Source organism: Fusarium pseudograminearum, chromosome 1 (assembly GCF_000303195.2).
Source record: "Fusarium pseudograminearum CS3096 chromosome 1, whole genome shotgun sequence".
Classification (NCBI taxonomy): domain Eukaryota; kingdom Fungi; phylum Ascomycota; class Sordariomycetes; order Hypocreales; family Nectriaceae; genus Fusarium; species Fusarium pseudograminearum.
Window position 1 is genome coordinate 2,784,249 of NC_031951.1, and position 12,886 is coordinate 2,797,134.

At 49.1% G+C, this 12,886-nt stretch overlaps 3 protein-coding genes across 3 annotated transcripts, besides 3 other annotated features; 1 reads left to right on the plus strand and 2 right to left on the minus strand.

The window, feature by feature from the left end:
* The first annotated feature begins 1,302 nt into the window (after positions 1 to 1,302).
* Positions 1,303 to 1,350: a microsatellite.
* Positions 1,351 to 1,860: 510 nt separating this feature from the next.
* Positions 1,861 to 2,860, plus strand: FPSE_11662 (uncharacterized protein; the record flags this gene model as incomplete). The annotated part of the gene is made up of 5 exons (XM_009264779.1): positions 1,861 to 1,898; positions 2,081 to 2,106; positions 2,270 to 2,415; positions 2,474 to 2,611; positions 2,660 to 2,860. The coding sequence occupies 5 exons, from the start codon at positions 1,861 to 1,863 to the stop codon at positions 2,858 to 2,860; spliced, it is 549 nt and encodes a 182-aa protein (XP_009263054.1).
* An 839-nt stretch (positions 2,861 to 3,699) lies between these two features.
* On the minus strand, positions 3,700 to 5,295 carry FPSE_11663 (uncharacterized protein; the record flags this gene model as incomplete). The annotated part of the gene is made up of 1 exon (XM_009264780.1): positions 3,700 to 5,295. The coding sequence occupies one exon, from the start codon at positions 5,293 to 5,295 to the stop codon at positions 3,700 to 3,702; it is 1,596 nt and encodes a 531-aa protein (XP_009263055.1).
* Positions 5,296 to 5,886: 591 nt separating this feature from the next.
* Positions 5,887 to 5,977: a repeat region.
* A 1,590-nt stretch (positions 5,978 to 7,567) lies between these two features.
* Positions 7,568 to 7,636: a repeat region.
* A 1,653-nt stretch (positions 7,637 to 9,289) lies between these two features.
* FPSE_11664 (uncharacterized protein) lies at positions 9,290 to 11,972 on the minus strand (the record flags this gene model as incomplete). The annotated part of the gene is made up of 3 exons (XM_009264781.1): positions 9,290 to 11,196; positions 11,250 to 11,480; positions 11,534 to 11,972. The coding sequence occupies 3 exons, from the start codon at positions 11,970 to 11,972 to the stop codon at positions 9,290 to 9,292; spliced, it is 2,577 nt and encodes an 858-aa protein (XP_009263056.1).
* Between the last annotated feature and the right edge of the window lie 914 nt (positions 11,973 to 12,886).

Here is a 12,886-nt window from a genome sequence, read left to right on the forward strand (position 1 = left end):
TATTGAAGCGGCCTCACGCGATGCTGAAACACATAACAAGAGATTGATCGATTGATCCTGGCAGTGATTCCACCAAGTTATAGTTGGGGGATCCATACAAAGGTCAAGTACCTTACAGTGCTTCCAGTTAAACTCTCACACGGCTCATTAGCGTCGATTTATGGCGCATCTTTAGAGGCAGGGATGATCTATAGCGCTGCTGCACCCCATCCTCAGTGGTGGGTCTTGGCTCGCTAGCAATCGTCTTGGCTGTGGCGATTGGATTGGATAGGCTAGTTTCCCTAAATGCCTCTTGTTTTCCTGCATTAACCAGACACTGACAACCTACAAGAAAGGACAGCGGGGTTTGAGCCTCAAGCAGGTCGGAATCTGCGGGACGTTCGGCTGCAACGGAATTTTAGTTTGTGAGTTTTATTTCTTGTCATTTTTGTTTTATGTTTGAAGATGTGATGATTTTACAGTTGTTTATTGTTTCTATTGATATACAGTTTGCGGTTACGTATTCGTCTCTTCCATGGATCCCGGTATCGTATTTGAATATTGATGGGGCTATGACGCAGTTGCTGGAACCCTGGAAAAAAAGAGCCTGACTCTTTATTAACTCTCTGACCGAAATACACAACCGACACGGCCGCGGACAAAAGATCCACGTCAGATCGTCAAAGTTACTTACCTTTACAATATAACTAAACCCGGCAATCCCCATGGTTGTCGATTGTCTCCTTTCCTGACTGCCGAAATGGAGGGAAGAAGTCGTCGTCGACAACACCACTACCCAGACCATACACAATATCCCTTGTAATTCTTCATCGAGGCTGACTATCAATTACAAATACCCATCAAAATCTATGATGTCGACATTCAAGCCGAGGCTGTGTCTTCTCGGCTATCAAATATCTCGTTAATTCGCCTCATGGTCGGCATCATAGACATGACAGACGCTATTTACCGACTTTTCTCATGATGGACTGAGCACGGATGGACCCTGACTCTTGTAGTATCAAGACTTCTTAGTCAGACGTTGTCGACGATCTCTCAACGCTTACAAGTTGACTTTCGGAAGCTCTCGTCGACATGTGCACTAATTCACACCTGTGAATTACTGTTGGCTACCAGAAATGCGAGCCAGCGAGTAGACTCTGAGCTAGGAGGGCGGAGCATGACCGTTGACTTATTGGCTAGTCGAAGCGTCGTCACCAGATCTCCATCGCCTTCCCGTCCTGTCTGTCTGTGCTTGGCTTTTGTCTTGGCTTTTCTGTGTCTGCATGCCCTGGATGTTCTACAGTCAATGGCTTCATGTAGCTGATCCGACCTGACATAACCTGACATGACCTTTCTGGCTTGGTCTGAACCCCAGGTGCCACCCCCGCTTCTTGAATCGAAATGGCCTGGCCGAGATGCATCTACTGATCCATCCATCAATGGGCATGGGGTAACCTAGTGGAGGAGGTGGTGTTAGATCTGGATCCGAGGGATATGCCATTAACACGACGGCCTTGGCCGATTCTCAGTAAATATCTAACTAGCATCATGTTTTGATTTGAACCTATATCTATATTCTAAAATTGCAGTAGAAATTAATAATAAAATGCTTCTAAAAATCAGTTGAGTGAATCTGGATGATAATAAATCTCTCGATTGATCGAAAATCAACCAACCAGAGTCTCTCCTCGGTTCTCCACGTCACTCTTCCGATTTAGGTAGGTTAAAGTTTCTTGTAGTGTCTGCCCCACGCCAAAATCGTTGCGTTTCCACAGCCTAGAAACAAACAGACACAAGAGCATTGTATGCACAGCCCATCCTATACAACACTAGAGTCTCTCTACTAACAAGAAACAGCACAAATCTAATTCCTCAAAAATGCCTCCTACAAAACTTCCCGAGTCCGGAAATCCCCTGTGAGTTGAACCCCTCTTCCAACCCCTCACAGCAAAGTGGCGGTGCTTCGACTCTGCTCTACTTCTGCTTTACCCCAGTACTTTCGAGGTGGAGTGAGGAGAGACAACCACTCAGTTTCGAGTCAGGTCCCCCAATGAGAGACAGAGGGTGTATGTGCTAATAGGTATCTGGTTGTTTACAGTGTGTTTTTCGACATCACCATTGGAGGTTAGTAACTGTGTTCCCCCTCCGAGTACGGAGCATATCATCACGCCAGAAGTGAAGCTATTCCCAGCCATATGCGCAGATTTATCTCATGATACACATTCATATTGCCTCCCACTGCTACCATGAAATACTTTTTGGTGTCAGTAAGAACTGACACACTTAGGTGAGCCCCTCGGCCGCATCACCTTTGAACTCTTCAGAGATGTCGTCCCCAAAACAGCAGAGAACTTTCGCCAGTTCTGCACCGGCGAGAGCAAGAACCCCGTAGGTCGTCCTCAGGGCTACAAGGGCTCCAAGTTCCACCGCATAGTACGTTCTCTCCCTCTCATCTCCGGCTTGTGAAACACAAGACGCTTATCGCCTACAGATTCCCAACTTTATGTGTCAAGGTGGTGACTTTCTCAACGGCGACGGCACTGGATCGACGTGTATCTGGGGCTTCAAGTCTTTCGAGGATGAGAACTTTACGCTAAAGCATGACCAGCCTGGTCTTCTCTCCATGGCCGTACGTCTCTATTCCCTGCTGTCGTTCGTTCATGCTAACAGGTCTTAGAACGCTGGACCCAACACCAACGGATCTCAGTTCTTCATCACCACCGTCCCCACACCCTTCCTCGACAACAAGCACGTTGTCTTTGGCAAGGTCTTTGAAGGTATGGATGTGGTCAAGAAGATGGAGGCCACTAAGACCGGTTACCGCGGCAAGGATATGCCGAACCTTGACGTGGTCATCTCTCAGTGCGGTGAGATGTAGGCGAACCGTACATGGTGTGACCCTTGGCTACTACAATATGTCTCTGGGGAGGGAGATACGAGACCAAAGGAGCGCAATCGAGTGAATGGAGAGACCAAGATCTGGGACAGTTTAGATACCCGCCGCGAATACAAACCTCCATGTGCCCCTTACTCAGTCGGTGTTTTTCACCTTTTGTGTCATGTTACACCGGCAACTTGTGAGCTATATAGACGTGCAGCTTGAGCCATAGCAATGAAACAAGAGCACAATGTTTCAGAGTTGTGTTCGTTACTTCTCTTGTTGTACGTGTACGTACGTACCAACCGACTGTTGAGATGGGTACATCCTATGTGCCAAACACAATCACCAGAGTACAGCAAACATGTTTCACTTCACGAAAGGCACACACAAGTCGCGACAAACTATTTTGGAATTTTATCTGAACCGAACTTTGTCGTTCCGTAGATCCCTTTCCCCCCGAAATGCACCGAACCCAAAAAAAAGACAAAAGCAAATGCTCCGTGCTACGTAAATCATGTACACATACCCGTGCCGTAACGAAAGACTGCGCCGCCACTTCTCACTCCCCCTTTCCATCCCCCAACGCCTATAGACGTGTGAAAAGAAGTAAAGGGTGGAGGAGTGAGTAACGCGCGCATAAAATCAAGTGGTATCATGTCCTGTGTATCCAACGCCGTTGAATGCGACCGGCGCCCCTTTTTTGTGTGTTGATCCTTTGCCTGCATCTTATGGAGATGAGGAAACACATGCCGTCTATATATACTGTGAAGGAAAGACGAAGGAAACGACGCCCCTTGATGGGATATAGGAGTCAAGGGGTTGCAAGGTTGGGCAACCTAGTAGTTGCCAAAGACCCAGTTCTGGCGGCGGCGGAGGAATGGTGTGGGGATGGGAGGGCCATCACTCTGGGTCTGAGCCGGAGCTCCTCCATTGGCAGGAGGTGCCTCGCGGAACTCGCCGCCGGGGATCGTGGTTTGAGTGGGAGGAGTGTTGGCCTCTCCGCTTGATGAGGGTGTATTTATATGCGTGACAATGGTCTTGATGACCGTGGAGGGCTGCGGCTGTTGCGGCTGATCACCTCCAGTGGGCTGTTCCTTGGGCCGCGTAGTATAGAGAGTCTCATAGACAGTCGAAGCAGTAGGCGGGGTAGGCTCAGCATCAGATGGGTTCTTGCTCTTGGTGACAAGAGCTGTAGTCGTGATGGTCTTGGTGCTGGTGTCGCCATCAACAGGTTCAGGGAAAACTGCAGTAAGAGACTCGGAAGGAACAGTGACATATACAGTGCTGATGATAGGAGAAGGCTTGACAGTCGCTGTGACGGTCACGGTAGCGACATCGCCGCCATTGCCAGCTCCTCCGTCGACTGGTGCGGTAGCAGTCGGGAGAGCAGGGGACGAGGGGGATGAAGGGGCCGAAGGGGCTGAAGGAGCTGAAGGAGCCGAGGGAACAGGCATATCGCCACCCTTGCCGCCATCAACGTCAACTTGAAAGTTGGACTTCATCTGCTCCTCGATACCGGCAGAGTAAACGTTCTGGTTGTCAACGTATTCAAGGATGTTTTGATCCTTAGCAGCGACACCCGCAGGGGCAGTGATCTTGATGTCAAGGACGCTCGAGTAGCTCTCGTTGCGCGCGATGGCGTCCATGGTGAAGCCATTGGGATCTTTCTCACCACGCATGAAAGTTCCGGCCCAGGGGAACTTGCCATTCTTGGTAGCTTCCATGTCAATGTTGTCTTTGTTCAGGTCGGGCCAGTCCCAATACCAGTAGACGGTGTAGATGTCGCCGACCTTGAGATCACTGGGGAGCTTCAGGTCAGACTGGCAGGCAAGTTCCTTCTCATGCACGGCACCCTTGGGCTTGAGTTCGGCGGAGCGTCCAGTGCTGAGTTGACCATTGTTGGGTTGGTAGCACTGGCCATCGTCGTAGTTGCGAGTGGAGATGAGCTTGCCACGCTTGTCACCACCAGTGCCCTCTTTGTTCCAGCGGAGGTGAACATCGAAGAGTTTCTCCTCATCCTTGGGCTGAGTGGTGCCGTAGAAGTAGATGGTGCCGCGGTTCTTGGGCTTGTTGGGCTGGTTCTCGGGAAGAGTGGTGTGGCCATTCTCGAGGTGCATGATGGCAATATAGTCACCAGCAGCAGCTTCAAGCATGGGGAACTGAGGGTTCTTCTCAAGCTTGTACTTGTTCAGAATCTCTTGGCCAGAGTAGGCAGATTGGCCCGCCTGGGGCAAAATGTTCTGGGGGATTGAGTCGGCAAAGGGAGGGTTGGTGGAATCGCGAGGGACGAAGCCACGAGGGTAACCCATTTTACCGATCATGGTGCCATTTCGAGCGAGTTTGGAGGCATACTCAACCCAGGAGTGAGCCGAAACTGGTGAAATGAGGGTGCCTGCCGCAAGAGCGAGGGCAGAGGCGTCGATGAATTTCATGTTGATTGTTGTTCTCGTTGTTGGTATTCTTTATTGATGTTTTGTAATCGTAGATTGCAAGGTAATCGAAGCTGATTTGTGTGGAAATGAATTTCAAATAATGATTTTGAAAGGAGTGTTGTTGGAGGGTTAACTCGGGGAGCGAGAGAATGAATGCGTCGCAATTTATGCGTAAAGGAGTGGGAGAAAGGCGAAGCCCGTCACTTGCTATTTCCACAGGTGCCGCTGTATTGTTTATTGTGAATAGGAAAGAAAAAACAATTGTTGTGCTGGTTGAACAGTGAACAGGCAGGGCTCTTTTCCTTTGAGGTTGACGGCTGGCAGCTGGCGAACACTGGCAAACTGTGTGAGCAGGGCTAGTCGCTAGGCAACAAACGGTGCCTGAACACTGACCGACAATGAAGATGACAAACTTGCAATCAAAGGGCCTGGGACTGTTTAAATCAATAGAGATGGGTTTGTTTGCTTTTTATGTTGTATGTCGCTGAACAAGTGATCGGTTGTGGTGTGGTAAAGATCCTCCGGCCGGCGCAGGTAAAGTGTTGGTGATTCAGTCAGTCCTGCTGATATTCAAGTAAAGGAGGGCAACACAAAGAAAGAAACAAAGAGATTGTTCAAGGTAAAAGAGAAGAAGAAAAAAGAAGTGAAGTAAGACGTGACAAAGGAAAAGAAAGAAAAAAAGGGTGTATACCGCTGGTTCTAGTTCAGCATATTTGGTGTTCGTGAGTCACGAACAACGGGTGATGCGTGTCAACGCTTATCGAAAGAGAATCTCTAACAACCCAAGAGAGCACGACAGCGAACGGATGGCAATAGCTCAGAGCGGAAAGGAGGGGAGGACGAGTGGTAATGAAGGGATTGCACGAGAGTCAGGCAATCAAGAACACAAGTGGGACAAGTAATGCACGGCAATCAAGCAAAGAATGACAAGCAGACACCCAGAGAACGAAACATGAGATCTTTTAGCTAGAAACACAAGATCTGGGACGCAAGGTATAGATATCCATCCCCCATCTCCAAGTGGCCTAAGGACCTATCGTTGACCAGCATGGCAACGGTCGAGGAAACTGGCCTCGTACAGATGGAGTCAAAATGGAGACGGGAAAGAAAGCCGCAACATTTCAACATGCAAGGCACGATCAAGACATGGTCAGGGCACAAGGGACAGGGACAGGGACATGGGAGGACAAGGCGCGGCTAAGGACATGTCGAGTATGTGTGAGTGTAGCTTGGCGTAGCATGAGCTAGTTCATCTCATCGTATCGAGCCATCTCGCGGATAAAGATGACGGCAGCTCATACATATGTGCCATTAAACTTAACCGCGCCAACGCTCATTTTCCCAAGAGTGGAAAGGAAACAGAAACAGAAACAAGAGCTGGGGGGGCTATGTTCCGTCACAGTTTCGTCTGGGGAAGCGCTCAAGGGGGTACAACAGCAGTCTCAGACACACATTGGATAGGACAGTTTAAGATCTCGAATCTGTTTGTGCAAGGATATTGATACTTCAGATCCTTGTTTGATAGAGAAAATGTTTCCCACAATAAAGAACGTGTTTTTTCCTTGTTTCGGAGCTGGGATCTTGATAGCCGCCTGACTGGTTATAGAACACCAAGCGAATATTTCCGCCAACACACCTCAAATAAGACTCACAGCTCAGCAGCGGTTGGCTGACCAGAGGGACGGGACTGATGCGAGAAAATAGAGTCGAGCAGGGGTTGGGTTGCGGTCTAGAACTCTGGAACAATGCCTGCAACGGGATCATTGAGAACCACTGGAAATAGCATGAAACAACAAGTTGTAAAGTCCAAAGGATTGGATGTCGTTGCTCGGTTGGCGCCCACAAGATTCGGGCGTCTAAAGAAATTGGCTGGCGACGGTTGCAAGCGCGCCATAGCGGGGCTGCGGTCAATTGGCTGTGGCTTGATGTTAAAATGATCGAATACAGGGATCTGACAGGGGCTTTGGTTCGCTGGGATGCACTGAAATGACCAGGTTCAGAAGAGAGAGCGAAAAAGAAGCCTGATTCTATGTCTCGGAATAATATCTAAATAAATTATGTTAGTCGCCTGAGGCCTACCGTCGTGGCCTTGTGGCCTTGTCCATGGCCTCACCAATTATAGAGAGGAAGGCGCAGTATCTATTTTCGCTTATTTATGAGGAAGGCGTTAGTGAGAGAGAGCATAGCTTCAACTTGGCTCGATTTTAGACGCGAGTTAAGGCAGGTACTATGCAGCTTACTACATCTTGCCTTAGTATTTGAAACCATCACATCCTCTTTTTCTTCTTTTCTTCTTTTTCTCTCTCCCTTTTCTCCTCTTCCTTTTGCTCTTTTGCTTCTTGAATATTTGTCGGTCAAGAATTGTCGTCGTCATCGTCCCACAAGGTCAACTCTACGGTCGCGTCGTCATCTCATGGTTTTTTATCGCTGCATTGACGAGCATGTTTGATCAAGCGCCCAAAATAACTCCACCAAAATTCAATATCTTAGAAGAGCGTCGTGTTCAAGCCTGGCCAGGTCAGTCTTTGAACTCATAACCATGGAATACTACTGAATCATTTTGGCATATCATGGGGCGTTTCCTCTTTGACCCATTTGTGTTCACTCTTTCTATCTTGTGCGTTGTTGTACAGAACCACACGTGTGCCAGCAAACTCTTTGCGATACAAATCTTGACCGCTTCATTCAACTAGGGATTGTATCACTAACCGACACTCTCTTTCCATATCGATACATGACAAGTGTTCACCTTGTCCAGACCCTTCTACCTAAATATACCCCTTCAACAATACTCACTACAGGATTATTCAACACCAGCAGACGGGACACATAACTAGCATCTTCAACTCCTGCAAATGGGTATAGAATTCTCAAAACACCCTTAGTAGACCTCCTTCATATTCAAAAACTCCATAAATCTATCGTATGAATATTCAATACCCTCGCACCCCTTCAGACTTAGTAATATTCATCCCTCAGTACACCCCTCCCTTGACATCTTCTTTTCCTAACACACCCTCTTTGTCCCGTCAAGTTCCCGTTTACTCTTAAAGAGAACGTGTTACGTTACAACCCCTGTTTATCAATTCCAGTTGCTGAAATACTTAATCCTTTGTACAGTATTTCATCACCATTACTCTATCAAGTTGCAACTCACAACTGACTTTCAGACGATATCTCACGTGTCCAAGGGCGTGGCTGTTCCATGTTTTCTTCAATGGCTTCTCTCAATGTCTCACTTCCCCAAATCTTTCTCCCCTCCAATGTCTCTCTATTACTCCTTTCGGCTTCTCCAAGTTTAGCTTCCGCAATATTTGCTTTTTCCTTAACGATAATGTCTTGTATAATGGCCATCTGGGTTGGGGTTATAGATTCTCTTCCCTGTGGTTCAAGGGGATACTGTAAAAGTCGTTTATATCTCCTCACGCCCTCTCCCTCATATCTCCAATAGTTTTAACTCGATCCAAGTGGATCGTGATATAGATGCACTAAATTCCATATCGACATCTAAGCCTTCGTTGCGTCGATCATTTTGGTGCCTGTTTGCGATGGGAATGTCGTCACTGTCCCCTGCTTTAGTGCCTGTCTGGTGATGCAGTGATCGACCAAGGACCTGTCAATCTTGAACTTAAAGCCAAACCTTTCATTAGCCTATTTCATGATACGATGATAATGTATCTGAGACGTCATGGTAGGAATTTTACTGAAACGAGCAACCGCTCCCGAAAACGGATCAAGCAAGTGAACGTCATGCATCATAGTCAGGACATACTGAGAAGTTGGCTAATTAATGTCTTTTGTAAATGTTGAATAAACTACCAAACGATATGCATGTCGTATCTGATACGAACTTGGTATTACTGCCATGATCAAAAACAATTCCCATAGTTGCTCCTAAACGCCAACCCTGATACCCAGGCATGATTATTAAGACGTTGACCGCGTAAATGCTTCATTCTATCTCATCAATGATTCGCTCTTTTTTCTTCTCTGTTCACCATCCTCCCGCTGCTGCTGTCATTGTTGGTGGTATATGACTATCAATGCCGTCTCCTCTTCTTCGCTTCATCGGTCGAGGGCTGCCGTCACGGTCTCCCGCCATTTGTGCCCATTGTGATTGTGTCCATAGAGCTGCCTGGTCACTGCTAGGCTCGACCTTGTGGTGAGATCCCCATTCTGATCCACTTCCTGCGCCTGTGGACCACCCGTCCAACGCCGGCATGTCCCAGCCTTGGAGGCCAGTGTCGCACTCTGCGTTATCATAGACAAGGGAGCTTGAAAGATCCAGTCCTGATGATGTTGTTGGGCTCTGGTAGGGGTTGACTGTAGACATGACAGGCTTGAGATCTGCCAGTGTCGTTTGCGCATCGTAGTAAGCCGCGCTGTGACTGTGTCCATGACCAGTGCCAGGATGGCTCTCACCCGCTGTGCTGCATGTAGACGGAATGAAGCCAACACCTGTGCTTGGAGGCATACCGTGGTCAAAGCTTCCTGGGTACGACCCTTGTAGGCCTGCGGTTGGTGGAGGTGTAGCGAGGCCACCAGAAAAGGATTCGAACAATGTAAGTCCATTGTTTGTTGCAGCGACATTTGGCACTTGGGCCAGGCTCACACTGGGATCCCATGCAGAACTAAATGTCTCGTTCATCGCCGCTGTCATGTGCTGGTTGATTGAAGGAGTAGGAGACATGATAGAGTCTCGGGACATGGAGGCTGAAGGGTAGACGAGAGCCTTTTGCTGGTGGTAACGGGACATGGGGTCGTTGACAGTCAACCATCGCCATGAGGTGCCAGCGGGCTTGAAAACTGGGTTGTACTTGTACCATTGGTTGGTTGTGTTGAATCGCCAGAACACAATGCCCTGTCGAGCCCATCGGTTCGAGTCGGGGGCGCACGACCAAAGCTCTTGGTACATGGCCACCTTGCAGATGAGGTCGCTGCCTGTAAGATCGCGGCGAGCCCAAGAAGCGGCATCACCGTCGTCCTCTGAGCGCTTGCGCTTGCTACCAGCACGGTCGAGATTCTTGCGATCATCGCCCTTGGTACGCTTCTCCTTCTTGCGCTGGTGCTCAACATCAGGGTACTGAACAGCCATGCTCAAGATGCTAGCCCACTCGACAGCAGGGAAGGGAACATGGATGTCCTGACGAGGGCGAGAGTGGCAGTCGCAGTCAGGTTTGGAATCGCTGCAGCCTCGACGGTGGATGCCGGTCTCGTTGGTGTATACGCTCGACTTCTTGTCATCGCTGTGAAGCTCGGACGGCCGGGTGAGGCGGGTTACACACTTCCAGCGGTGGCTTTGGAGGTTGGGGTTTGTGATTGCCACCTCAACAAAGCCAGTGAGCTCAGACCCAGAAGGGAAGCGAGCGTGCTCATGCAACTCAAGAGTTGCGCACATCTCAAGGAGCAAACACTCCTCATCACGGGTGGGGAGCTCGAGAGTCTCGTAGATCTCGGGCGCATCCTTCTGCCATCGGCGGGTAACCGTCTTGACACAGGCAGAAGTGGTTCGATCCAGAGATCGGGTGTACTCATGAAGTAGCACATCCTTGCCGAGAACACTTGGGCTGTCATCACAATTGTTGTACTTGTTAAGGTGAGGGAAGGACTCAGTGTCCAGAGGAGCGTCTTGTGCGTCGTAGGCAATTTCGTCTCTGAACTTGACCTCGGAAGAAGAGACATAAACCTCTGCTGTCTTGGGTCGGACTGAGATCAGAGACTGGAGAGCCAGAAGTTGTGAGAAGTATTCGTAATTAGGCTTGACATCGGGTACTCGACCCTCAGCAAGAGCAGTAAGAACGGGGTTGGACTTGAAGGATTCTTGTTCCTCCTCGTCATAGTAATCATCTGAGTTTGTGGAGCCAGGCTCCTTCTTCTCCTCAGCAGGGAAAAGGAAGTGAACTAAGCGCATCAGTTGAGATCTTGTATAGTAGGTAAGAGGGAAATTGACTTACAGCATCGCAAGTCTTCGAAGAACTTCTTGACTACTTGCATATGACTTGAGACCTGTTTGCGTCCCATCTGTTCAATGCTGTCGTTGCTGTTGTCGATTCGGAAAATTTCTTTGCTACCAAGAATGGCAACACAGATTGTGAAGATGTATTCGCTAATAAGCATGTTGCGCCCATGTAGCTTTCCTCCCATGGAGAACTTGCGACGTCCCATGTGAGGCATGAGAAGAACGGCTGGTTATCATTAGTATTGGTCAAGTCAAGTAAGGATGCTGCCATGTACTCACAGTCAACAAATGCATCTTCAAGCTCGGGTCTCCTCCAAACACCACCCTTGTCCTTCTGGGTGTCTTTGTGTGCTTGTCGGTTGCGGTACTGGCGGAAAGCAGGCCAGAAGTAGAGAGGGTTGACTCCATTTCGTGGTCTTCTTTGCTGGAAGCGAGGTTGGTTTCTTGGTGTAGGCACGCGGTAGAGGCACTCGAATGATTGTGAGGGGATCATGGGAGCTGGAAGGCTGGCTGGCACTGAAGGCGAGATGCCAACTGGGTTTGAATAGCACGGAACCATGCTGTTGAAGTTGTGTGATTGCGCATTACTGGCGGTTTCCCGTAGTGGCAGGCGGCTGTTGTTGTGATATGTTCGTCGAGCATCTTGAAGATAGTCTGGTGATGGTGTATATCTTTGCGAAGACAGCACCGGCCTTGGGTGGTATAGTGATGAAGACATGGCGATGGTTTGTGTATTGGCAAAGGAATGCCGGTAACAGAGGTCAGAAGGATAGACTTGACCCAGCTGAAATGCTGTTTGTGACTCTACGAATGCAGACAATAAGTAGACAAGAGATGATGAGAATGTTGAAAGGAATTCAAGACGTGGAATGGTGGGATAGATGTATGCATCTGAAGAAAGGAGTGTTTGGGTACTGGAACGAAGAATTACCAGGAGATATTTAATAAACATCTATAAATCCAGGACTGGGGAGTATATCATAGATAGTCTGCGGAGACCAGGGCTGGAGGCGCCCCTCGTCAACTCTACTCCAAAACGATCAAACATCAAACCATTCATCATCTATCCACCAAAAGGGTATGGTAATGGGATGGTATGGGGGTGGGAAGGGCGCCGCCTCGTCTCCATCTCCAACAACACCAAAGCGAGCTCCGCCGGCGGGGAACCGACCTGACCTTGCCCGGAGGGAAACTCACATCGGTAGTAGTGGCGGCCAATTGTGAGTGCTTGCAGAAGCCACCAGCACATGGCAGCTTGGAGCTCTGATCGAGGGCGTTAGCATGCAAGGGAGTGTCAGGGCGGGGCCGCGACGACTATCGCCAATCATCAGGGGACTGGTGAGGGAGGGGCGTGTATTGGGGGATCTCAAAGACATCTTCAGAACGAACGGCGCAAGGTACGGAAAGGTATGTATTCGAGATTAGAATCAGACATTAAGAGGATCCGCAGTGTCCCCTGCCAGGGCGATGAATTCTTTGACGAACCTCTGGTCCAGATCGAAGCCACTCCGAATAAGCGTTGCGAGTAATGCATGCCATCCGTTCTGCAGTGACCATGACCCTTGCCAAGGGAGAACGGCGTAGAGCTGCTGGTTCGTCAAGAGCGAGGCCAGTCGTGCGTGCGGGATCAGG